General features: G+C 41.1%; 1 protein-coding gene across 7 annotated transcripts in view; it reads right to left on the reverse strand.

Moving 5' to 3' along the window:
- CPNE8 (copine 8) overlaps positions 1 to 22126 on the reverse strand; it is a 207689-nt gene extending 185563 nt beyond the window's left edge. For all 7 annotated transcript variants that reach the window (XR_010922877.1, XM_067564411.1, XM_067564412.1 and 4 more), the window contains exons 1-2: positions 21904 to 22126; positions 5957 to 5997 (exon numbers count right to left, since the gene is read on the reverse strand). Coding sequence is in view for 6 of the 7 variants with exons in the window: in XM_067564411.1 (XP_067420512.1) it covers positions 5957 to 5997; positions 21904 to 22043 (181 nt within the window). In the remaining variant the exon portion in view is untranslated. The remainder of the gene's footprint in view (positions 1 to 5956; positions 5998 to 21903) is intronic.
- Positions 22127 to 24903: the final 2777 nt, after the last annotated feature.

Here is a 24903-nt window from a genome sequence, read left to right on the forward strand (position 1 = left end):
TCAGGATCCAGCTTAGACATAAAGGGTTATGAATGTCCATCAACTGCCCCTGAGCAACAGATGTTTTGCCACCATAAGTGCTAGTATGGACATTCAAAGTTCAGAAATTGATTCGGCGTTCTAAAAGCAGGAAAAACTGGTCTCACTCTCTCTCTCTCTTCCAGTCTATGAATAAAAACAAAGGAGGGAGGAGATGAAATCTAATAGTTTTAATAGTTTGAAGGACAGCCTAAATAATCTAGGAGACTGTTGTCTCATTTTCAAGAGACTTGAACAAATAGGAACTTAAGCTCCAGTCACTTTCATTTAGGCATATTTGAAAATTTTCCTAGGCTGACCTGAAATAATCTGTTTAATTCACTGACTACAGCTATCCCTCTGTTCCTTTAATAAGTCATTTAGTTGTAAATGTGAAACGTGTTTTGATAAGAGAAGATCATGTATCCAAAACATTTAAGGTTATTTAAATACAAATACATTTTATATACTCTTGTATGTCTAATTAAATTCCAGTTACTATTCTAATGCTAGACACAAATCATGAGCAAAAAGTGAATTATCTAGTAAATAAGCAATATCATTCAGCATTTTCTAACATTCTTATTAATTGTACATTTTAGTATCTGAAAATACTAAGCTATATAATTGCTTAAATGTTTATAGTTATACGGTACCTTCTTAGATAGCAAAAAGATGTACCAAATCTAGTGTAAAAGCTCTATTTAGCTGTAAATCAACAAGTTTTAATGGTTATATCAACCAATGAGAACGCACCTTCCTTTAGAAAAGAAATGAAGTACAAATGAAAAAAGTTGATTAAAATCACAAATTTAAATGAATCCACCCTGCTTGAGGCAAGAAAAGAACAATCAGAGATTATTAAAGATCATAATCCAGAAGAGGGTACTTTCCAAGGCATAAAAACATCTAGCCAAATATATTAAGTCAACTTTCTACAAATTTTTACTTTAAAAAAAGTTGCATATCAGTCAGTCAGTCATAACCTGGCCATCATACATAATTATATAAAAATCAATTGATGAGTTGGATTTGTGGATATGAGAAATCATTAGAATACCAGATAACTATATTCAGAATCATATAGAAAAGTCTGCCATGACATTATTGAGATCGAGACATTCTCCTACCAAATGACGCCTCTGTTTCGAAATTGTACACTCAATTTCTGTTTAATTAGCATGAGTGGTGACAGCCATGTCACATAACATTCAGAATTTTCTTGGTATTATACATATAACCTTTCTACCCAAACTGTGCCTGTCACTTGAGTGAAGTGCTCTCTGAACTTCTGAGGTGGAAAAGAACCACTGGCTTTAAGTTTGAGGGATGTGTGAACTTATCCACCTCAATAGTGAGGCTTTTGACACCTTATTGGTTTGGACAGAATATTATAAGATAAAAAGAGTTTGACTTTCTGAATTGTTTTCGTCTTTTTGATATAAATACTTAGTAGTCTTGACATCAAATTTATGCATCTTTTTCCCTTATCAGAAGCTAAATTTAGTTACAAAGAAGGAATTTTATCTATTCTGAGATTTGTGGAAGACAGTATTTTTTAAGGATGAACACTGTGGAGTGGGAGGGGACTCTTCTCAAGGATATGTTATTGTTTGAACGGTACAATACTGAGATTATACCAATAGAGCTCAAAATTCTGAAATGATTTTTGAGGTTAGCATCACTAAAGAAGTTCCAGAGGGGTAGCCGTGTTAGTCTGACGCAGTGGGTTACAGCCCGCGAAAGCTTATGCCTGCAAAAATTAAATTTGTTAGTCTTTAAAGTGCTACAGGACTCTCGTTATCACTAAAGAAGAAACTTTTCAATGATGCCAACTCCAGAGATTCAAATAGAGATCTTAAAATTGTAGTCCACCAAAATGAAAATTTTCAGTGTTGAGCATTCTTTACTTTGAAAAGGCCCAGTGAGAGTTACTGCTTACAGAAGTCTTAAAATGTAAAAATGAGAAGAAAACATGCTTTGCACTCTTGTAACCTGAAACCAAACACAGGTAAAGTCTGAACTGTAGGAAGTAGTCACATCTTGGAATGCTGGCTTTCTTCCTTTCCAAGGCATGAGAACTTGAATTTGAGAAAAACTGGTAATATGACTGCATAATAAAGTGTTTTCTCAATGCCAAAATTTTGGCCATTATCCAATGAGTGTATCTTTTGTCATTTGCTACCCTTTCAGTCTCCATCATGCTAGAGAAAGCTTTCCTGGCTCCAGATGTACAAAGGGCCCTTGACTGGATATCTGAGCAAGAAAAGTTATAGGAAGAGCGAAATACATTTCCAAGTCTGAAAATCTTGTTCAGTTGAGTGTGGGGTAGGGTTCTAAGAGTGCCTTGTGACCTATTCATATTGCTTTACACTCTTTTAGCCGGAAGTAAATGTGGAATGTGTAAAGAAGACTTTTCACCTATGGTTGTGACAGTGTATCTAGAGCAGCGGTTTTCAACCTGCGGTCCGTGGAACCCCGGGGGTCCACAGACTATGTCTAAGGTTTCCAAAGGGGTCTGCACCTCCATCTGAAATTTTTTAGGAGTCAACAAATGAATAAAGGTTGAAGACCACAGATTGTCCCTTGTCCTTTATGCCTGCAGGAGGCAGCTCTGACATTAGCATTTCCTTTGAAAAAATTTCCCAAAATCTGGCCACTATTTCTTAAAATACTGAGTTGTGAAGGCTTCATCCCTCCCAGTCTACCTGGTACAGACTTAATCAAATCAGATGAGTAACTTGTTCAGTAACTGAGGTTCTTCAAGATATGTCCCCCTGTGGGTGCTCCACTCTAGATGACTATAAAGCACTGCCCCTCATCTGGTGGAAGGGACTTTGGTGTCAGATGGTTGGACAGTTGAAAGTATGGTCAGTCCTATTGCATCTCTCCTGGATGCAAGATCAATGGCATAATGTTTTGTGAAAGCATGTGCAGAGGCCCACATAGCTGCCTTACATATGTCTGTAATGGGAACATTTTTGAGGAATGCTATACAAGTGGACATTGCTCTGGTTGAATGTGTTTTGGTCCCAAAGGGAGCTTGTACATTTTTCTGTTTATAGCATAAATGGATGCATCCTGCTAAACACTTAGATAATGTCCGAGTAGATATCGGCTTGCCTTTCGCACACTCTGCCATGAATACGAAGAGCTTATCTGATTTTCTAAAGGGTTTCGTTCTAAGTAAAAGGCTGGTGCCCGTCCAGCGTGTGCAGTGCAGCTTCCTGCACATTATGGTGAGGCTTTAGATAGAAGGTAGGTAAGTTAATAGGCTGGTTTATATGGAAGTCTGATATAATTTTTGGTAGGACCTTTGGTTGAGGTCTGAGCATGATTTTATCCTTGTGGAAAATCATGTAGGGTGGATGGGCCATGAGTTCCCTGATTTCTCCTACACGGCGAGCCGATGTGATGGCCATTAGAAAGGACACTTTCACAGACATATGTAGAATTGAACATGTTGCTAAGGGTTCAAACGGGGTTTTGGTAATGGTCCTTAGTACTATTAGAAGGTGTTGTGGGGGGTACGTATAACCACGTATACCTTTTGTATCCCCGCGATGAACCATTTTACCATTGTTGGGTGAATGAACACTATTTTATCCTTGATTTTGTCATGGAAGACAGTAATGGCTGATAGATGAACCTTTAACGAGTTAATCAATAAACTTGATTTCTTTAGTTCTAGAATATATCCTTTCTGACTATCCTGGAATGAGGATGCAGCGAGGATTTGTCTATTTTTGCACCAGGAAGTGAATCTATATAATTTCTGCAGGTACATTTTCCTTGCTGTCAGTTTCCTACTATTTAGTAGTATATGTTTAACCTGTTCGGAGCATTCTAGCTCTTCTAGCCAGAACCAGTTAGGAATCATGCTGTCAGATGAAGCTTCTGTAGCTCTGGGTAAATGATCCAGCTATTGTCCTGGGATAAAAGATTGTAGTAAATTGGGAGAATGATCAATTTTTATCTCAACATTTGCAGTAGGTAGGCATATCAGGTTTGTTTGGGCCATATGGGTGTTCATTATCACCGTCACCCTGTCGGCTCGTACTTCGTGGATGGTTCTGGGTATCATCAAGATGGGTAAGACTGCATAAAGGAGGTGTTCATTCCAATTGATGAGAAAGGCATCCCCCATCAATCCTCATCCCAATCCTGCCCTTGGACAGAAAAACAGGCATTTGTAGTTCTGTTTCGTAGCAAAAAGGTCAATAACTGGATGGCCCCATTGTCAAAATGTGTGTTTCAGGACCTTGTTCAGCTCCCACATGTGATTTTGGCCAAATTGTCTGTGGTGGTATCGTGGCATCCAGGAAAGTACACCACTGATATGTTGATGACAGAGAAGGGCTACTAGAATGATCAGAGGAATGGAAAACTTGCCTTATGAGAGGAGACTCAAAGAGCTTGGCTTGTTTAGCCTAACCAAAAGAAGACTGAGTGGAGATACGATTGCTCTCTATAAATACATCAGAGGAATAAATACCAGGGAGGGAGAGGAGTTATTTAAGTTCAGCACCAATGTGGACACAAGAACTAGTGGATATAAACTGCCCATCAGAAAGTTGACTTGAAATTAGACTAAGATTTCTAACCATCAGAGGAGTGAAGTTCTGGAACAGCCTTCCAAGGGGAGCAATGGGGGCAGAAAAACGTAGCTGGCTTTAAGATTGAGCTTGATAAGTTTATGGAAGGGATGGTATTATGGGACAGCCTAATTTGGCAATTAACTGATCTTTTGACTACTAGCGGTAAATATGTCCAATGGCCTGTGATGGGATGTTAGATGGGGTGGGTTCTGAGTTACTACAGAGAATTATTTCTGGGTGTCTGGCTGGTGACTCCTGCCCACATGTTTAGAGTTTAGCTGATCACCATATTTGGTGTCAGGAAGGAATTTTCCCCTGGGCAGATTGGCAGAGGCACTGGGTTTTTTTCCCCCTTCCTTTGCAGCATGGGGTATGGGTCCCTTGTAGTGTACTAGTGTAAATGGTGAATTCTCTGTAACTTGAGGTATAAGCCAGTAACTCAGCCAGAGGTAAGGGGTCTATTACAAGAGTGGGTGAATGAGGTATTACAGGCGTCGCCTGCAATGTGCAGGAGGTCAGACTAGATGATCACGAGGGTCCCCTCTGACCTTAAAGTCCATGAGTGTCTGAGTAGGAGGTGTCCATGCTGAAGAAGCCAAGAATTTCACACCAAGGGAAATCCTGCCAAGACCATTATTCAAGAACATGGTTCTCTGCACAGCTGCATTCTTACAATAGACAGCTTCTACATTAAAGGTCTTTCACATCTGCTCTTTGAGGGCTTTCAATCAAGAAGATGCCACATTGCCCAGGGACACAAGGCATAATGATTGATCAACACAAAGGTAAATGGCATTGGATTTTATTTCTCATCTTTTAAGATTAATTCTATTCATTAGAAGCATTAGCAGGAAGAGGAGATTTTGAAAAGGTTTCTATATAATATGCGTAGAAGCCTTGAAAAAGATCTAAAAAGAACAATAGATTTTTTTTAAAAGCAGGAAGTTCTTCACTTATTACTTTCTAGCAAAAGTTTTTTAACCTTAAATCTTCTTCAAAGGAACTAGATAGCTCAAAAAACTAGTAATGAGATACTGAACCTTTTACATTTTATGTCACTGGCTGAAAATGTGGTTCACGTGAGTAGTGATTAAAAGTTATCAGCTAATGACTGTTCAGTAGCCTATGTGAAATGAGTTTAAAAAGTCTCAGTCCATTTCCTAGCATACAACTGTCTACATCACAAAAAACACTGTCACAATCAGCACTATGTTAAATCTCCACTGAGGGGACAAGAACTGAATTGACTTAGAGGCTGAATGATCTTTGAGGTTTACTTGTTATCTTTACACCATCATTTATCCAGTCTAACAAATAAACATAAAAGAATTTTTACTTACTTGGATCAGATTTTGAAAATGTGTCTCTGTCCAAAAGGTTTCTGTTAAGGAAAGATAGATAAATGACACTGCTGCTCAAAGACAGAAAAAATTATCTCAAAGTAAATAATTTCTTTCTGATTGAAAGCTTCAACAATGCATATATTATTAAAACAGCTTATTTAAGGAACATAAAAGAGACACAGTTGGCTTTCCTCCATCTCTTAGGCATATCAGAATTACTCCAAGACACACAGAGCTAGTATTCTGCCAGTCTTGAACTTCACCCTTTTCAATTTGTCACACAATTCTGAGCATGTAAACTGTAGGTTGTAGACTCGACTTCCACAAAGAGGAAAGAGGCAGAACACTCAGGGGATCATTAAAAGTATATTTTTTAAAATTTAAGTTGTTTCAGTTCCTGTAGGACATTAAACTCACAAATTACCATGATAACTTCATAATTATTTCAGCTCCCAGCTAAAAGTAAAACCCCCAAGATTTACAACAAATCTTTCAAGTTGGGCAGACCTCTACCTAAGCCAAGCTTCTAGGCTCTACCTTAATCTTCCAAGGCTGAAACAGTCTTTTGGCACTGGATCCCTCTAGTAGCTTGAATCCAAGCTCTCATTATTTGATTACACTTGGTATCTTACCTACCTATGTAGTAATTGTATAATTATCCAGTTCACCATTGTTAAACTATTAATTAAAAACTAGGAAACTTTTAATTTGCACCCACAGCGTCCACAAGGGGAGTTACAACTCAGCACTTTGGTGTCCTCTGGTTTTTCACACCCCCATAGTTCCAACTATGGGGCAGTATAGAAATAGCCTGGGTTAAGAGGACCTGCTCGGTCAATTTTAATACTGGTCTACCATTCCTTCTTTCAGGTTAAATAATTACATAGTTCTTTCAATATTGTATTTTGGATGAAGTAAACAGAGCATTGGGCCAAGAACCAATCCACGTGGGATCTACTAGACATACACCCCATTGAGGATTCCCAGCTCAACGAAAATTCCCTTTTAACAATTAAATTTTGAAACCTGTCAGTTCTGCAGTTTTTAATCCATTTAATGTATGCTACATTAATTTTATATTGTTCTAGTTTCTTAATCAAAATGTCATGCAGGACCAAGTCATATGGCCTACAGAAATTTAATCTATTACATCAACATTATTTATCTTTATCAAACAAATCTGATATTTTTTTTATGAGATTACAAGTTTGATTGACAGGATCTATTCTCACACCTCATTTTTATTCATAGATTGAAATGGAAAAGCAGCTTTTCCTATTTTTTCAACTTCCAATTGGTTACTTAACTTTGAATGAACTAGTCATTGAACTGAACTAGATGAATAAACTGAAATACAAAAAATATTCTCTCTGGAATTGCAGCAGAGACTACTGCTGTCAAAAGCTGGTTTAGCTCTTCAGCAAACTCTAGGTCCAGATGCTTAGCCAGTGACTTCTGCAGCAAATATGTGCTGCTTGATTGTTTTTTAAATTTAAGCTTATGCTAATGCTTAAATTTACTATAAACTATTAATGTAATTTTAAATAGGTTTATTTTAAAAAGAAAAAAGTACTAAAATAAAATAATTTATTTTTACCCATCTGGCAATTGGAGTCAGAATTCAAGCCAGGGGCCTGATAATCAGCTGGTGTAAAAAGGCATAGCTCCATTACAGTTAATCAATAGAGCCATTCCAATTTACACCAGCTGAGGATATGGCATGTATGCCAGGTAAGGGCACACCATTAATTTAGATAATAGTACTATAGTATTTTCTGTATTAGTGTAATAGGGCTAGCTTGCCTTTACTATATCTATTGCCATCCTTATACAGCTGCAATGTTTTTTTGTTTTTGTTTTTAAAAAAGTACCACACCACAGCGATTTTCACCGAAGTGCTCAGGTCTTTTTCTTGAGTGGTTAGTTAATTCAGAAATCAGTAAAGCATATGAATAGTTAAAACTACTCTACTGAATTACCTTGCCTTTGTCAACATAGTTTCTCATGCTACCCATTTTTATAGCATAAAATTAATTTAAATTGGTGAACATTAGAGAAGACTCTGAGAGGAACTTCAAAGAAACCAACCAAAGCTATCTGAAGATTTTGCCACCTCACTTCACCCACTATTCCAGACTATTAACAATGTTTACATTGTAGTGCCTACAAGCCAACCAGGCCCAGATCCCACTGTGATAAACACTGGACGGATATAGAAAATGACAGTCTCTTTACCAAAGAGCTTATATTTAAACAACACTAGTCCAAGTAAAAAAACCCTTGAGGTACCCACTATTAAAAAAACAAACAAACAAACAAAAACAATAGTTTTGTCCTACTCTGTTTTCCGTCTCAGGGTACCTGAGCCAGGTTGCTTCTAGAAGAGGTGTCAGTATCTAGAAACCAAAGCCACATATTTATTTGAGCCAGGGCATTGTAGAGAAGAGAGCTGGTGATGTCAGAAGAGCAATTGTAGAGGAAAGCCAACATCAAATTGATAGAATCAAATTTCTTTTTGGTCTCCCTCTTTTGACCTCCACGGAACCTCTTATTTTGAGAGTATGAGAGGATGTGGGAGATAGCATATGCTATCTGCTTAAATGGCCCCATCTATGGCAACATAAGACTAATGGAGGAAAATTCCAAGCACTTTTATGGGGCCTTTTTGATTTTTCGGTCCTTTGGAGAACACATCTCATCAAATGGGACCAAAATTTCTCACCTTTGACCGATCCCAACTAAGAACAAGAAAGAGGAGTCAAACTTCAGGTCAGAAGACAACTTGATGGTCTTAATCAGACATAATCTCACATAGAGAGACTTTACTTGTCAGGCTTGGCGCATATGGGGAAACATGTGGGAGTGAAAAGACCTGTCTTTTCTATGGCTCATTTTGTGGGGAGAGGAGAGGGTCCTGAGCAGGAGCAGGAAGTTAAGCTGCTGGCTCAAGTAGCTTGAGAGAGAAATTATTAATTCAATGCAAACCTCTATGCCTTCATTAGGGAACAAGTGATCTGAATCTTCTGATTCAGAGTACTTAAGAAGGAGAAAAGTTCTCCTTCATCAACTGAAGACTAGAGCTAATATTTGCTAAATCTAGAGAATCCTCAGAAGAAAAGGCTGGTTTGCTTTGCAGGTTGGGAAGAGGCATCATATTTATGGCCCTGTGAAGTCCTGAAAAGGAGAAGAAGAGAACCACACTCAATGGTTGAAGTAGGATACAAGATCAGGGGGCAGGCTGCCTGGAGGAAGCAGGAAGAGCCCATGACCCAGAACATCTACGTGTTTTGGATGTACGAGGTGCCAGATGAAGAAAGTGTGAGATGGGTCAAGGGCATCTGAATAAAGTTTTCTTGTTCTATATAAAAATAGCGTCATTAAAGCAGAAATAACTACTAGTAGTTAGTTATGCCATACATAAAATTAGTCTTAGTGAATGAAATTATGAACTTCATTGTAGTGTAACCTTAGTCAAACCAATGATATAAACTGCTTACTTCTCAAAATTGTTCACTTATTGTAATCATACTACATTTATCCTAAAACTTGAAGATATCACACATGATTAAATCAGACCAGTATTCACTGATCCAGTCACTTGCTGTAGCTAAATATAAAATAAAAACAACATAGGCTTCAGTGATTTTATATGGTTGAAGGGTAATTTATACATTATGCATGAACTGATAAAAAAACTGATCTAGATTAGACAAAGGTAACATTTATTTTAGCCTGCTCAGATTTGCTTTTTTCTAATTTTAAATCTTGGAGTAATGAGGAACAATACAGACTAACTTTCTTCTCTGAAGATTACAGAATTTTCTTACTGTAACCTCACATATGAAACGGGATTTAAAATCCACTAACTCATGGCAAGTGAGAGCTCTCCTCTTATGCAGAATCTCAGATTTCATTGAGCATTAACAATCAGCTGAATATGGTAGTACCATTTTTCCCATTCTCAATTTTCAGATTAGACACACACTTTAATATTTTCTTTGCTCACCAAATACTGGTCAACAGGGGAAGAATCCTTCCTTTGTGTTTTGACAGAAGACTTATTGAGCACGTCCCAGAAAATCATTTCTAAGGGCCTTATTGTTATTTGGGTAGAACAAGACTCAGCCCCTGAGTTCTATGGCCTGTATTATACAGAAAGTCAGACTAGAAGATCATAATAGTCCTTTCTGGCCTTGGGATCTATGAAAGAGGGCAACTGTAGAATGACTCAGAATACTTTCCCCATCAGAAAAGGTAGTTGTGACATCCCCCAGGTACAAGCCGGACTTTTGAACAGCTGTGTCCCCTTAATTCTCTAGGCCAGGGTGTCTCTTACACTGATCTGCTGGTGAAAAGCAGCCTTTCCAGGCACTGCTCACATAGTCATTAGCATATAAAGGCACACCCAGCCACTCATGAAATAATACAAGACAACATCTGCTGATCCCTCAGTTCCAGCCTGGCACCCCAGATTAATGTGTTTTATATTGTCCAGTTTGCTAAATGCATAACGCAAACTCATTCATTAGTTCATCATTCCATCAAAGGGTAATGAATATGCAACTGCCTTTGTTAATCTGAGTAGAGATTCCCCAAAACACTTCAATCAAAACACACTGGTTTAGATAAAAGAACAGAACAAGTTTATTAACTAGAAAAAGATATAATCATTTAAAATCTAAGTGATACAGGCATAAAAAAGATAGAATTGGTTACAAAAAGAAATAAAATGATAAAAATCGCAATCTAATTCCTAAACTCACCAAGCTAGAGTAAAAATTTTAAGCAAGCAACACTCTCACCCCACTAGATGCTGCAGGCAGTTCACACTAACTAGAAAGCTTTCCAGTTAGGATCATCCCCTCCCCCCCTCAGCCCCGTTCAGTGGTGCTACTTTTTGTCTTCCAAATGATCTTGCTTCCAGGTGTCAAGATGGGGGAAGAGCAAGGTAATTTGTGTGTTGTGTGTTTTCCTTTTTATACTCCAACGCTACATGCTGGAAAAATCCTTGCTTTGTCATGGGGTTAGGCAGTCCCATTGCCTATATGCCCTGTAATCAGTCCTTCAAATGAATCGCAAATTCTTACTTGTGCCTTCTGTATACCTGCAGTTTAAACATTCAAGGCCTTTGTTACCTATCCTTGGTTACCTCTGAGGTGCTAGTCTGTGGGTGTTTCCCAAACTCACAATATGTTTCAGTAACAAATCTATGGCAAAATCTCATAGCTCCATATACACAATTGTAGCACAAGGTCCAGTGTGCTTCAACAGCAGTGGGAACTACAAGCTGTGGATGACAAACTGCAGCATGTTGGAAGAACTTCCAGGCTCCTGCCAGGAAGTATCCTCTGTCCTCCCAGCAGGTAGTTTCAGGACCAACTGAGGCTGGGAGCACAAGGCAGGCAAGCAGAGGAGGCCAATGGACTGTAATCCTGTTCTATGTTTCTTTGCAAGTAGGACCAAAAAGGGGCTTAGAGAGCACCCTTAGAGGAGTTTGAATGAGGCAAAAGGACAATGCTGGCTTGTTTGTTTTGGGGTTCAGTTATTGTGGGAGTTAGGACATGTTTGTCAAGGGAGGTTGCATTATCAAAAGTACCCTCTGCCCTCCCAGCAGGAAGTTTCAGCATTGACTCAGGCTGGGAGCCTGAGGCAGGCAAGCAGAGAGGAGGCCGATGGACTGTAATCCTGTTCTATGTTTCTTTGCAGAATAAAACCTTATTCCTGCTGGTTGATCTGAGTGGGTCGGGTCTGAAGTGAATACACAAAACACAGAGCACACATAGGAGCCTCAGGCCCAGTTTCCCAAAGTTACGTAAAAAGTCACAAGGCAAACTTTCCCTATCTTGAGCACCCTGAGTTAATAGACAGGAAGGACTACATAATGTTGATGCACAAGTTTTAAGAGGACAACATTGTTTAGCAAATTATGACTTTTCAAGTGATACCTCAAAAGACACATTTTGTACTAAATATATTGTAACCATATAAAGGTGGTGAATATGGTGGTTACAGGGTATTATTTTGAGGTACAGCTTGTCACAGTAGTACACTGGCTGTGAAGGCTACACACCTAACTATCGGATTAAACATTTTAAAATGTTTAATATTAAAATAGAGAGAGACAAGGTGGGTGAAGTAATCTTTTATTAGACCAACTTCTGTTGGTGAGAGAGACACACTTTCAAGCTACACAAAGCTCTTCTTCAGGTCTGGGAAACTTATTCAGTGTCACAGCTAAATACAAAGTGGAACAGATCGTTTAGCATAAGTACTTAAATACTGTGAGAGACCATTCAAAGTGAAGTGGCCCATTAACATTATCTAGTCTTAACTAGGGTCTATACTATAGACCTATATTAGTATAACTACATCATTCAGGGTTGTGAAAAATCCATAACCAACCTAACATACGCCCTCCGTCCCCTCTTAAGACAGCACTTTTCCTGCCAACATAGAGACTGTCTCTTGGGGGAAGCTCTCCCATCAAGAATCTTCATTAAACCGCTATGCATAGATGCAGCATTTTATGTGTAGTCTTGCCCATAGGGAGGAAAGGAGGGAGAGGGAGCAGCTTGGGAGGAGGGTTGTTAGTGGGTTATAGATAACTGTAATAAACCATAAATCCAGAGTGTCTATTCAGTCCATGATTTTTAGTGTTTATCAAAGTTATGAATTTAAGCTTCCAGGCTTGTCATTTGAAATGTTATACAGGTTTCCTTTTGAGGATAAGGACTGAGAGGCCATATATAGAGTGATCACTTTGTGAAAACTGTTCACCAACAGGAGATGCAGTGTTTGTCTTTTATCATCTTTTTCCTGTGTTTTTATTCAAGAGAGTAGTGATTGTCTGGTTTCACCCACATAGTTGCTATTGAGGGATTTAGTGCACTGGATGAGGTATACCACATGTGATAGACCCATGGATCTTGAAAAGGTGTGTTGTGGCAGGTGTTGATCATTGTAGCTACGGAGATATGTCTGTAGGTTTTGCTTCTGTTGTTCTGGATGTGATGTGGCTGTGAAAAAAGCTAATGCGGTCCTTGGATGCATCAGGAATGGTATTTCCAGGAGTGGTATTTCTGCATTACTGCATCTGAAGAAGAGAGCTAAGTCTCTCGAAAGCTTATGTCTAAAAATATTAAATTTGTTAGTCTTTAAAGTGCCACAGAACTCTCGTTGTCTTTGCTGTATACAGACTAACACGGCTACCCCTCTGGAACTATTTCCAGTAGAGATAGGGAGGTGTTAGTACCATTATACAAGGTGCTGGTGAGACCTCATCTGGAATACTGTGTGTAGTTCTGGTCTTCCTTGTTTAAAAAAGATGAATTCAAACAAACAGGTGCAGAGAAGAACTACTAAGATGATCCGTGGAATGGAAAATCTGCCTTATGAGAGGAGACTCAAAGATCTTGGCTTGTTTAGCCTAACCAAAAGAAGGTTGAGGGGAGATAGGATTGCTCTCTGTAAATACATCAGACAGATAAATAAAAGGAACTATTTAAGTTCAGCACCAATGTGGACACAAGAAAAAATGGATATAAACTGGCCATTAGGAATTTTAGACTTGAAATTAGATGGAGGTTTCTAGCCACCAGAGGAGTGAAGTTCTGGAATAGTCTTCCAAGAGGAGCAGTGGAGGCAAAAAACCTAGCTGGCTTCAGAGCTGAGCTTGATAAATTTATCAAGGGAATGGTATGATGGGACAGCCTAATTTGGCAATTGTCTGATCTTTGACTACTGGTGGTAGATGTGCCAATGGCCTGTGAAGGGATGTTAGTTGGGGCGGGTTCTGAGTTATTACAGAGAATTCTTTCATGGGTGTCTGGCTGCTGAGTCTTGCCCACATGCTCAGGGTTTTAACTGATCACCATATTTGGGGTCAAGAAGGAATTTCCCCCAGGGCAGATTGACATAGGCTCTGGGGGGTTTTCGCCTTCCTCTGTAGCATGGGGCATGGCTCACTTGCTGGTGGATTCTCCGTACCTTAAAAAGTCTTTAAACCATGATTTAAGGACTTGAATAACTTAGTCATAGGTTAGAGGTTTATTACAGGAGTGGATGGGTGTGAGGTTCTGTGGCCTGCGTTGTGCAGCAGGTCAGACTAGATGATCATATTTGTCCCTTCTGACCTTAGAGTCTATGAGTTATAGTCCAAAGACAAAATGATAAGCTGCTGGAGTAAGTTAATAAAGTTGCATTGGATAAAGATGGTAGCTAAATTAAATAGTTATGAAGAATAACAAAAGTTGTTTATTACATACATCTGGTAATCTGCATTAATTCATTGATTCATCATTTCATTAATTTTAAATTCATTATTCACAAAATAACAAATCTCAAATTGAAACAGAACATAAAAAAATTTAAAAGCACATTAACAAATTTTCAGTTTTGTTTCAATTAAAAGAATAAAGATGTCTAAATGTTGACTTAAGTCTCAATTCTAAAAGAATTAATCAATTGTTCCAGTGTCTATGGCAATACCATCACCATGCCACCTTACTTCTGCACTGTTGCTAACAATGGCACTGCCTTCAGAGCTAGGCGCCCGGCCAGCAACTGCCGCTTTCTAGCCACCCAGCTCTGAAGGCAGTGTCGTTACTAGCAGCAGTGCAGAAGTAAGGGTGGCATAGTGTTGTCCCCTAGCTCTATCATCTACCATTCCCCCCCCACACACACACACACACATTTTTCTGCCCCATTTCCTTCCCTCCCCCCTCAGCTTTACACCCTTGGCGGCTGTCCTGCTTGCTCTGCCCTGGAAACAGACCTGAGTACTGTACTGTAGTTGGTATTCAGGGACCAGGTTTGTTATATCCAAACATTCATAATAATGAAGGACATTATAGCAAGGGTGCATTGCATTATAAGGCATCAAATGAAAACCAGTGACACACTGGTCACCATAATTATTGTGAGATGTATGTATTGATGGTGTGTAAGGTGTTGTGTATTCCTACTAAAAATATGCTTTAAACTATGTAACCTGGCAGAGTTGACAGACCGATTCTCTGCTAAGCTGGATAAAAGTTGATTTTTTTTAAAAAATCGTGTTTTAAATTTAATTTTTTTCATTTTAAAAACTTGTTTAAAATGAAATCTGAATTTAAATTGAAGTATTTTAAGAGCTAAGTTTATTAATGTCTTAAAACATTTACATAAAATTAAATATACTGAATATATGAGCCTCTACCAAAAATTGGGTTAAAGACTGCTTTTCTTTTTACATAAAGAAAGAAATGGGAGGGGAGAGAATCTAACTTTTGAGGTCAAGCTTTATAAATATGGCACCATAAGTCAGGTACTGTATTAAGGCTTTGATTTTGGGTGGACCCAAGCCCTGTGCTACCAGATGCAAGATACTGGCAAAGTTATCACATGCACTGGGACTCGGCCTCTGACTCCAGGAGACCCATCATGTATTTCATCAGATTCATCCACAGAGTCTGCCCACGTGGTCTCATACTGCTAGTGTATAGCTTCTCCCTGAGTTCTAATGGTCTCAGTTTTCAAATAATGAACATTTACGATCCCACCCATCACGGAAACTTATTCTCCAGCTCATGTATCTAAAGCATTAAGATTGTTCTGTTTAATACAAATAACTTTTATATGCTGTTGTGTGTTAAATTAAATTCCAGTTACCAACCTATGCAGCTGGACACAAATCATACGCCAAAAAAAAAAAAAAAAAAAAAATCTATGAAATAAGCAACATATTCTCCATTTTTTAATATACTGAAAATGTATAATTAACACAAATCTGAAATTATTAATCTATATAAATATAGTTATAGTGCACCCTCATAGGTAGCAAAATGATATACTAAATCTACTATAAAAAGGTTCTATTTAGTTGTAAATCAACATGTTTTAATGGTTATATCAACCAATAAGAAAATAACTGGAATACAAATGGAAAAGTTTATTATAATCCATTATTTAAATGGAGGCTTTTCATTTCGTGATTTAAATCACCTTGATTTCCTGCCAGACAAAGCATGGCTGTTCACCTATCCCTGTCTCTTATGTAAATTATGTATTGTAAGCCAAACACAATGGGAACTACATCTGCATTCTAAGTCAACATGAGGATGTGAAGTCAACATGGAAAGATGCCTGAGACTAAACCATAGGGTGTTGTCCTGTCTCTAAGGTGCAAAAACAATGAACTCTGGGGTATAAAAGGAAGGCAAAGGACCCCTGTTTTTATCTTGCATCTGGGGAGTAATCAGACAGTGCAATTACATTCATGAAAATGGGATCTCAACAAGGGTTTGGTTGAAAGCACTGTAAAAGACATTTGGGCAAGATCGACTTCTTTAAACAAGGCCTGTTAAAAATAAGTTTAGACTATAAGAAGCATGTTAAATCTTTTGCTTTATTTGTAACCTATTATCCTTGCTCATGATCTCTTACATCTTAACTTTTGTTAATAAACCAGGGCTCGACAAATTTGTTTTGGAGCTAGGAGCCAGTCCAAAAATTAAGGACCCAGACAACGTGGGCTCAGCGGCGGGGTGCCCTGCCGGAGTGCAGCAGCTGCTCTCCCCTCCCGGCCCCGCCCCTTCCCCCCCTCCCACAATGTGGGCTCAGCGTCAGGGCACCCTGGCCAGAGCGTGGCAGTCGCAGCGCTCCCCCCTCCCAGCCCTGCCACATGGGTGCAGTGGCGCCCTGGCCAGAGCGCGGCGGCCACTCCCCTCCAGAGAAATACTAGGCACCAGACTTAAATTTCTAGGCACCATGGCGACCTGGTTTGTCGAGCCCTGTAATAACCTTATATTTGTTTTTACTATAATTAGATTACGCTGCTGTGTTATATTGGAGTTGATACCCAGCTGAATCAAACAAGCTTGGGTATATTATTGTCCCTTTGGGGACAGTTTATTTGTTAATTTCTGAAGATGTCCAGTGAATAAGAGCTAGATACTACATGGGGACATTTCAGAGGAACTTTGGTACTGGGTGCACCTGGTGTTAACTTGTAAGGCAAAGGGTTGGCTTAAACCCAGAGAAAAGTGGTTGAGTGGCTGAAGGGCTGGCAGTATCAGGGAGCTGACATCCAGCTACCATAAAAAAAGACTTCCTCTCCCTGGAGGGATAACAAAGACCCCCAAGGAAGATGTCACTGCTGAAAGTCACATGACACTCTGGGCCCAGTGTGGTCTTGGTAAGAGGTTGATGGCCCTTGGGACAAGGGAAGGCTCTATACTAGATTATCCTGTATTACTCAACTCACATTTATAAGAAAATATTAAGCTAGATTAAGGGAAGAGCTAGCCTGAGATAACAAAGGCGAGTTGCATTTACTCTCTGACAATGGCAAAAGGAACTGAAGCTGTTAAGGTGGTGCACTACCTTATATAGAGTAGGTCAATGACATCACCTTTCCCCAGACCTCAGGAGACTTGACTTTTTAATGCAGTTCATTGGCTACAGACTGGATGCACCATATCGCACAAATGGAAATGCACCACAAAGAACTTAATTTTAGTATATGTAACATTACAACTAAACACATATATCTACAAATGACTTATAGATCATAGAAAATCCCAGCACAAAACATTAAATTAAACACATCACTAAAAACCCCAAGTATTTAAAAACTATGGAAGCCAGTATATAAAGTTAAAAGCACAATTATTTTGGTGCTTTCTGAATAGATCCCCTCCCAGCACCTGCAGACTTCTAGAGTCTCCATGGATTGGAAACCCACAGATATACTGAGCTCGGTTAGGTCTATAGGAGCTCTGGCCTTTTCCTTAATGATTTGACATTGAACAGTTGTCATGGACCAAAACCTTGTTTTGCTAATAATTTCACTAACACAGAGGGCTCCTAGGTACTATGATAATGCAAATACATAAATAAAATAACAATAAAAAATATGCTGACTTCTTGCTCCTCCAACAATTGTAAGAATATGCCTATGCTCACATTTTATATTAATAAAAAATAGACAAAAGGTTGTAGATAATCAAAAAATGAAATAATTGCATTATTCTCAAAAGCAGTACTAAATCAATGCTAAGATATGTGCAATTTTTTCATAAGTGTCTGGATTTGGCCAGGGCTGGAGCCAATCTTATGATGAAGCAAGGCACTCCAGCCATCTGAAGAATTTGAGTGCTGCCTGAGGGGAAAAAGCCCTCTGATTGGTTGCTCTGCCCCAGGAGGTGGACAAATGGAGAAGGCAGCCAATCAGAGCTGCTACAGGAAGAGCCTTCTCTCCTCACACTCCCTCTCTCCTTCCCAAAAATGGCTTCAGTTTGCTGGGAGAAGGGAGAAAGAAGCGAGAAAAAGAGCTCAAAAGCTCAGGTTGGCTTAGGTCCCTCATCCCCTCCTGGAACAATGGTGATGGCTCCTCAGGTCCTCCTCCCACACCCTGCAACATGCAGCCTGGGAACAGGACAAGGGGGATGAAAGCCTCTGGAGCTAATCCTCCTCACCCCACCCCCAGCCTGGAAGAGGGAGAAGGGAACGCTGCTGCAGTCCCCACTTCCAGGCCTAGGAGAAGGAGGTGAAAGACCCCAGAAGGAGCTGAAATGAGGTGGGGGGAGAGGAATAATTTATTGGGGTTGAGGCTACAGATGGGCAGAACTGATACAGGAACTGGAAGAAGGAGGGGCAGGAATAATTGCTGGGCCGAAGACATATAGATGTGGGGGTGAGCTCCTGCAGCAAGGGCCAAAAATTGCCCTACCCAATACAGATCAGAAAAAACACCATCTTTTTTTTAAAAAACTGGTTGGGGGGCAATCACATGATTTGTGATTTCATGGGGGGAGGTCTGACTCATTTTTTAATCTCTTGAGGTTAGTAATACTGCTTTTCTTTAAGTGTGAGCATAGTTTTATTATTTACCCCAGTTTACTGATGGGGAAAACTGAAGCACCAAGAGAGTAAGTAAGTGACTTGCACAGGTCACAGAGTGAAATTTTGGCCAAGTAAAGGAATATAATTCATGTTGCTTGACTCCCCATCTATTAATGTAACTAGTAGACCACATCGCCTCCATTGACTGCCCAGTTACACTAGTGAGCAAATGATAAATGGATCAGTGTTCTATGGTTCCTATATACACATCAAAAAAGGAAGTGGAAAATGTAGCTGGAATCTAAGAACAAGCAAGCACGAACTAATGCTCCACTTCTTGGTAATCAGTCTGATAACCTAGTGCTAAGACTGGTTCTATGACTCATAGGGAAGTATGAAACAATTACATCATTTAAAATATTGTACTATAAAGGAAGGCAGATATTTTTAAAAAACAAATGTAATTGCTAATCACCGAACAATTTAAGCATTTATTGCTGTATCTGGCATATTTTATTCTTCAGTCCATATTGCATATTTTATTGGAATGCTATTTGTTTTGGGGTTTTAGCCAATAAACGTGTACAGAGGAGTCATAATTATGTGTTATTCATTAGTGTCTTTCCTAAGGTCATTCATTTTATGCTTTGAATTTAATTCATGTTTCTGCTGCCAATCAAAAGAAGTGCAGTTTACCATTTCAATTATAAAGGAAATTCCCTCAGGGATTTCCCATATATTTAGACATTAACATTTGACAAGTAACAAATAACACAGAAAAGAAGAACTAGTAGGGAGGAGCTAATAGCCAAATGAGAAGCCAGTTTTGTTTGAACAACCTTGTTTTTCTTTCTGTTGCATGAACCCGTGGAATGTTTTGTTTTCCTTTATCAGCATGTACAGAGACATGAACACCCAGTATTTTAGCCAATCATATTAAGTGAGTTATTTAAATAGTATAACTTCTTGATTGACTGAAGTTTTTAAAAACTAGTACTTCTCTATCAGCTGGATTTGGATATACTGTTATATCAGTACTATTTTCTTCAACACTCAAGTTTCATAAAAGTACTGTTTTATTTATTGCCAAGTTATATTTATAGTACTAAAACACTATTTTCTGAAAGAAAGTGTCAACAATATAAACAAGTACACCAAGCAAACTGAATTGAAGAGGTGCTCTCTCATTACAAACAAACCTGAGTCAAAAATATTAAATACCACAAAATTACAGATATCATCACAGCATTTACTTACAGAACCCAATCCTAAAACTAAAGCTCCTGAACCCTAGGGCCTGTTTTTCTCTACATAACAACATGCCCTGTGTGGGGTCCAGTTTCCATTTGGGTGCTATTTAGAAACACTGGAAAACTTCTAGAAATTCTGTATTCTGAGGCATCACAAACTATGAAAATTTCAATATACAAAAAAATTCTATCCGAAGAGGAAGAACATTTACACACTGTCTTAAAACCATCCCCCATTAAATAATTCATCCCTCTTCTACTTAGTAAGTGAAAGTTGTCAGCCTCTTTTATTAATTATTATTATTATTACTTGTATTACAGACAGTGGCTAGGGACCCTAATCAATGCCTAGGACCCATTATGCTATGTGCTGAACAAAAAATTAACAAGAAGACCATCCCTGTCCCAGACACTTAGTAATATTAGTTTAAGACAAGAGTCAACAGGTGACTTAGACAAAAGTATTGGTGAAGGTGGTAGACAACCTAACAATAAGCAAGCACGCTTTGCTGGAAGGGTTAGCTTTTCACCTGCCTAGCTATTAGGAAGTGGAGGAATATTCTGCCTCTCACTAATGAATCCTTCTTTAGAAGTGTTTCCCTTATCAAACAGCTCCCACGTTTACTTCGGGGAAGGGCGGGGGAGGGAGTTGCGGGAGCAGCGGTTCTCTTTTGCAAGACGCTGAAAGTGAGGCAATGATAACTGCAGCGGGAGGATACGGAGCAGCCCAAGACATTTTTGTACAGTATGTCACTGGCAAGGGCTCAGAAAACTGATTCATTTCCCAACAGGAAACACCACTAACAATTAGCTGCCAAAAACACCAGCTACGGCGGCTGCAGTTCTACAGTCGATTGGACAATTTTAGGGAGATTTCGAAATACGAGCGAGATCGTAAGAGTCTCATAGCACACGAAACAAAAATTCTTCATCCTTAGAGAGACAAAACCTTTACCAAACTTAGAAAATTCCACTTGCCTACGTACCCAGGGGCCAGGTACATTTTGATGAGCAAGTCAAGTATCACAGTTAGCTTCTTAGTTACGATCCACATCATAGTCAAGGATGGGCAGAGTAAGTGACTGGACTATTAAGGTTTTGAAACAATGTTGCAAGGTTCCTTTAAACGACGCCTTGAAAGGGATTCCGAATGAAGGGATTTCCCCTCCTCCCGCAGGCCATGAGACTCGGGGAGCGGTCTGAGGATAACTGCCAGCCCGGCTGAGGGAATGCTCCTTGACCACAGAAACCCAGATCGAGTCTCTCCCCTCCAGTGAGCGGCTTGGAGCAGATGGAAATCGGACCCTGCAGCACATGCAGCCCGCTCGCGAGGCAGGGATTTGGGGGAAGAAGCCCGCTCTGCCGTGCCGTTTTGGTAGGGGGAATCCCTCACCTGCTATTTCTCTACGCGTTTGCCATCAGCCCCTGCGCTGCCTGTGGCACCCGAGCCAATCGGAGATGGACAGGAAGGGAAGGGTCCTGTCACTGGAAGACGGTGTGTCTGAATACCCACCCCACTGCAGGAGGATTTAGAAACTTCTGGGAATCTCCCAGCTGGGAGAAGAAACACCGACAAGTCTCTCCAGAAAGCCCTGACTGAGCGTGCGAACGGGAACCGAAACCACTTCACCTTTGCACGGTCCCCAGCGCCCAGGGACTTCATTCCGTCTGCTCCCTGAGACCCCTTCCTGCCCTCCCCGCCCACAGGGGGACGGGGCCCTCCGCCCACACCGCTCACCCCAGCCCGAGAAACCACAAGGGGAGTGGATCGGACACGTCGGACTCCCCCAGTCCGCCCAGGGCACCAGTGGGGGAGGAGGTGGGGCTTTTACACTCGACCCTCCCACGCAAAGCAGCACCCACGGGTCTCACCTGCAGGACACAGACACTTCCACCTTGGTGGCTGGGATGCTGGCGCTGAGCGAGTTAAATTCCCCGACGGACGCCATGTTCCCGAACCTGCCACCACGGTCCAGCTTCGGCTGCCCCGACTGCTTGTCAGGTCCGAACATGGGGCAGGGCGTGGCGTGGCGGAGGAGGCGTTGCTAACGGGAGCTCCCAGGCGCAGAGCTCCCTGCAGCCGCCGCTACTATTGCTGGCCACAGACTGACTGGGTGGGGTGGGGCTGGGTTGAGCTGCTGCTCGCGGGCGGGAAATGCCTACTGAGCGAGATTGGGGCGCGACAGGTGACGTCACCGCGGGCAGGACCCGCGCGTGACACTAACTAACTAACCCCAGCCCGGCGCCCCCACGAACGACCAACGGTCTCCAACGGACCCGGACTGCGCGAGCGGAACCTTCTCCGCTCCGCGCAGGGGGAGCTGGAGCGTTACCTGCCCCGCGTGGCGCGAGCTGCAGGGGTGGAACCTGAGCCGCCCCGGGCGAGACCCAGCGGCACGGGATGGGGGTGGGGGGAAATGGCACCTTGCACACCCTTCCCCTAGCAGCACGGGCCGGTGTACAGCGGCCCCTGGTGGGGGAGTTCCTTAAGTGCAGCCTCCTGTGTCCAGGCGTATGGCGGTTACCTGGACCCCTGAGCCGCTCTGGGGCGGGTGCCGCGCAGGGTCACACAAGGAGCCGAGGAAGGGGAGCCAGATCCTGAAGGGAGCATTAGCCATGCTTAATTTGTGCTAGGGCTGAGCCCTGGTACCTCCAGGCTTGGCAGTTCATAGCCCCCGCACCTCAGGGCTTGCAGCATCAGTGAAATTGCTGGGGTCCTGGCTCCCCTTTCATTGCTAATTAAGTACTGAGCATCTGTGTATGGACGGGGGGCGGTGCCCCCTGAAAAGAGCAAAGGGCACCCCGAGGGCTGAGGGACCATCCCCTGCCTGAAATGCAGCTGAGCCCTTCATTGATCACAACCTAGATGCCCACGAAGGAATCCTCCTCCCGCCCAATGGCTGGAGCCCTGGAGAGGGGTGTAGCGACACAGCACAACAGCAAATCAGACTCAACTGAGGCAGGACTGGAGCCTGGGAGGGTTGCCAGGGCTGGCACTCATCAAGCCTCGTCCTAGCCTCCACAAGGCTTAAGCTACTTACCCACTCCCCCAGTAGCATAAACTGCATTAGATCATCACAGGGTTTGGTTTGTGTTGGAAACAATCCTGGGGCAGGACAAGGCTGTCCAGCTGCTGCAGGGAGAGGGGTCTAAGAGGGCAGAGGGCTTTTCAGCTGCTGGATGGACATCATGAGAGATAGGGTTGCTCCCTGAGTATCCAAAGCAAACCCTCCCCCTCCTTCTCCCACAGGCATATCCTCTCCTGCCTGAGAAAATCTCCCTCTACCCCGAGTGTGTGAGGGGAGGGTCTGAGTGAAAGGGGTCTCCCCCTCCCTTCCAATTAGTATGATTTGGCCAGCTCCTCCTGAAGGAGGAGTCCACTTCATTTATTGAGATCTGCCCTAAATCTCACACTGTTGAGGGGAGGGAGACTTGGGGTGGACCTGACAAAGGGAATCTACATTCCCCCCCCCCCCCCCCAACAGTGAGAGATTTAGGGCAGACCTCAATAAATGAGTTCTTCCCCCGTTTATCCCCCCCCCCAAGTTAATGAGAGGCTTCTAGCCAATTCTTGTTTAATTCTTTTTTTTTAAAAAGACATACACTTCATGTTTAGCATTAACATGTCATCTGGACTCTAATTCAACATTCTGTACCTTCTCAGGAAGGGGTGCAGGGGCCTAAACCAGTTTTTTATCATGATGTTGTTTATAATAAAAAACACCCTAGCAAATGAGGAACACTAACATTCTTTCTTGTAATACTGAAAACACTGTGATAATTAGATGGCTTTTGGTTAAGTGGAAGTCCAGACAAAGACATCAATGAGCAGCTGACATTCAGCTAGTCAGAGTGGCCTATTTACCACTAGGCGGCACTACTGAGCAGAATCAGTGAAGGAGAAACCACCATCACCATCAAAGGAGAAAATGCCTCACTGGATAACTTCCATAAAACTTGGGCCTTGGGGAGCACTGGACACTAGTTACACAATGTTTCCACAACAGTGCATTTATTAGAACATTTAATGTTTGTATAGCACCTGAAAAATGTACAGCACTTATCTGCTTCTGTTAAGCCTAATCATTAAAAAGCAAGAGACACCAGAAAATGATACTCTACAGTTAGGTTAAATGATCTGTGCTTTGATAAAGGAACACTAACTTGGAAAAAAATCACATTTCTTTCTGAATTTCTAACTTATTATTACAAGTAACTGTGAAGATTATAATGGAAAGAGGTTAGTTAAAAATATTTTCAGTTTGATTACTTGTCCACAAAGATCTTCAACCATCTAAGAAAGACATGCACCTCTTGTTGGGGACTCCATACTAACAAGAATGGAAAGAACATTTTGCAAGGAACAGTTGGACAACAGGATAGTGTGCTATCTTCCCTGAACCAGGATTTAAGTCATCATGCTAAGATTTGTTAGGCTTCTGAAATCAGTGGGGAAGCATCCACTGGTGATGGTGCATATTAGCGCTAATGACACTACATTGCAGCATATCTCACAGATTCTAGATGACTTCAGGGAAGGAGGAGAATGTCCAGCTGATCATCTCAGAGATCATTCCTCTTCTGTGAGGGAAGGAAATTAATTGCTGGCTAGATAAGTAGTGTAAGGTAAAGGGGCTTGGCTTTGTGAACTGTTGGTCCACTTTCCAAAGGGAGAAGGGGGCTGTACAGTTTGAAAGGCCTTCATATCGGTAGAACAGGAACCAGTCTTCTCAGGGACAGATAGGGGAAAGTGTGTGAAAAGAGGGAACAAATGAACACTAATTTAGCACAAAATCATGATATTGAGAACAGAATGAATCAAGACACCCAAAGACATGAAAAGAATAAATTCTTTAATTGATTATATACCAA

Source organism: Emydura macquarii, unplaced genomic scaffold, assembly GCF_026122565.2.
Source record: "Emydura macquarii macquarii isolate MOO-44397 ecotype Brisbane River unplaced genomic scaffold, CSIRO-AGI_Emac_v2 contig_2636, whole genome shotgun sequence".
Taxonomy (NCBI): Eukaryota; Metazoa; Chordata; order Testudines; family Chelidae; genus Emydura; species Emydura macquarii.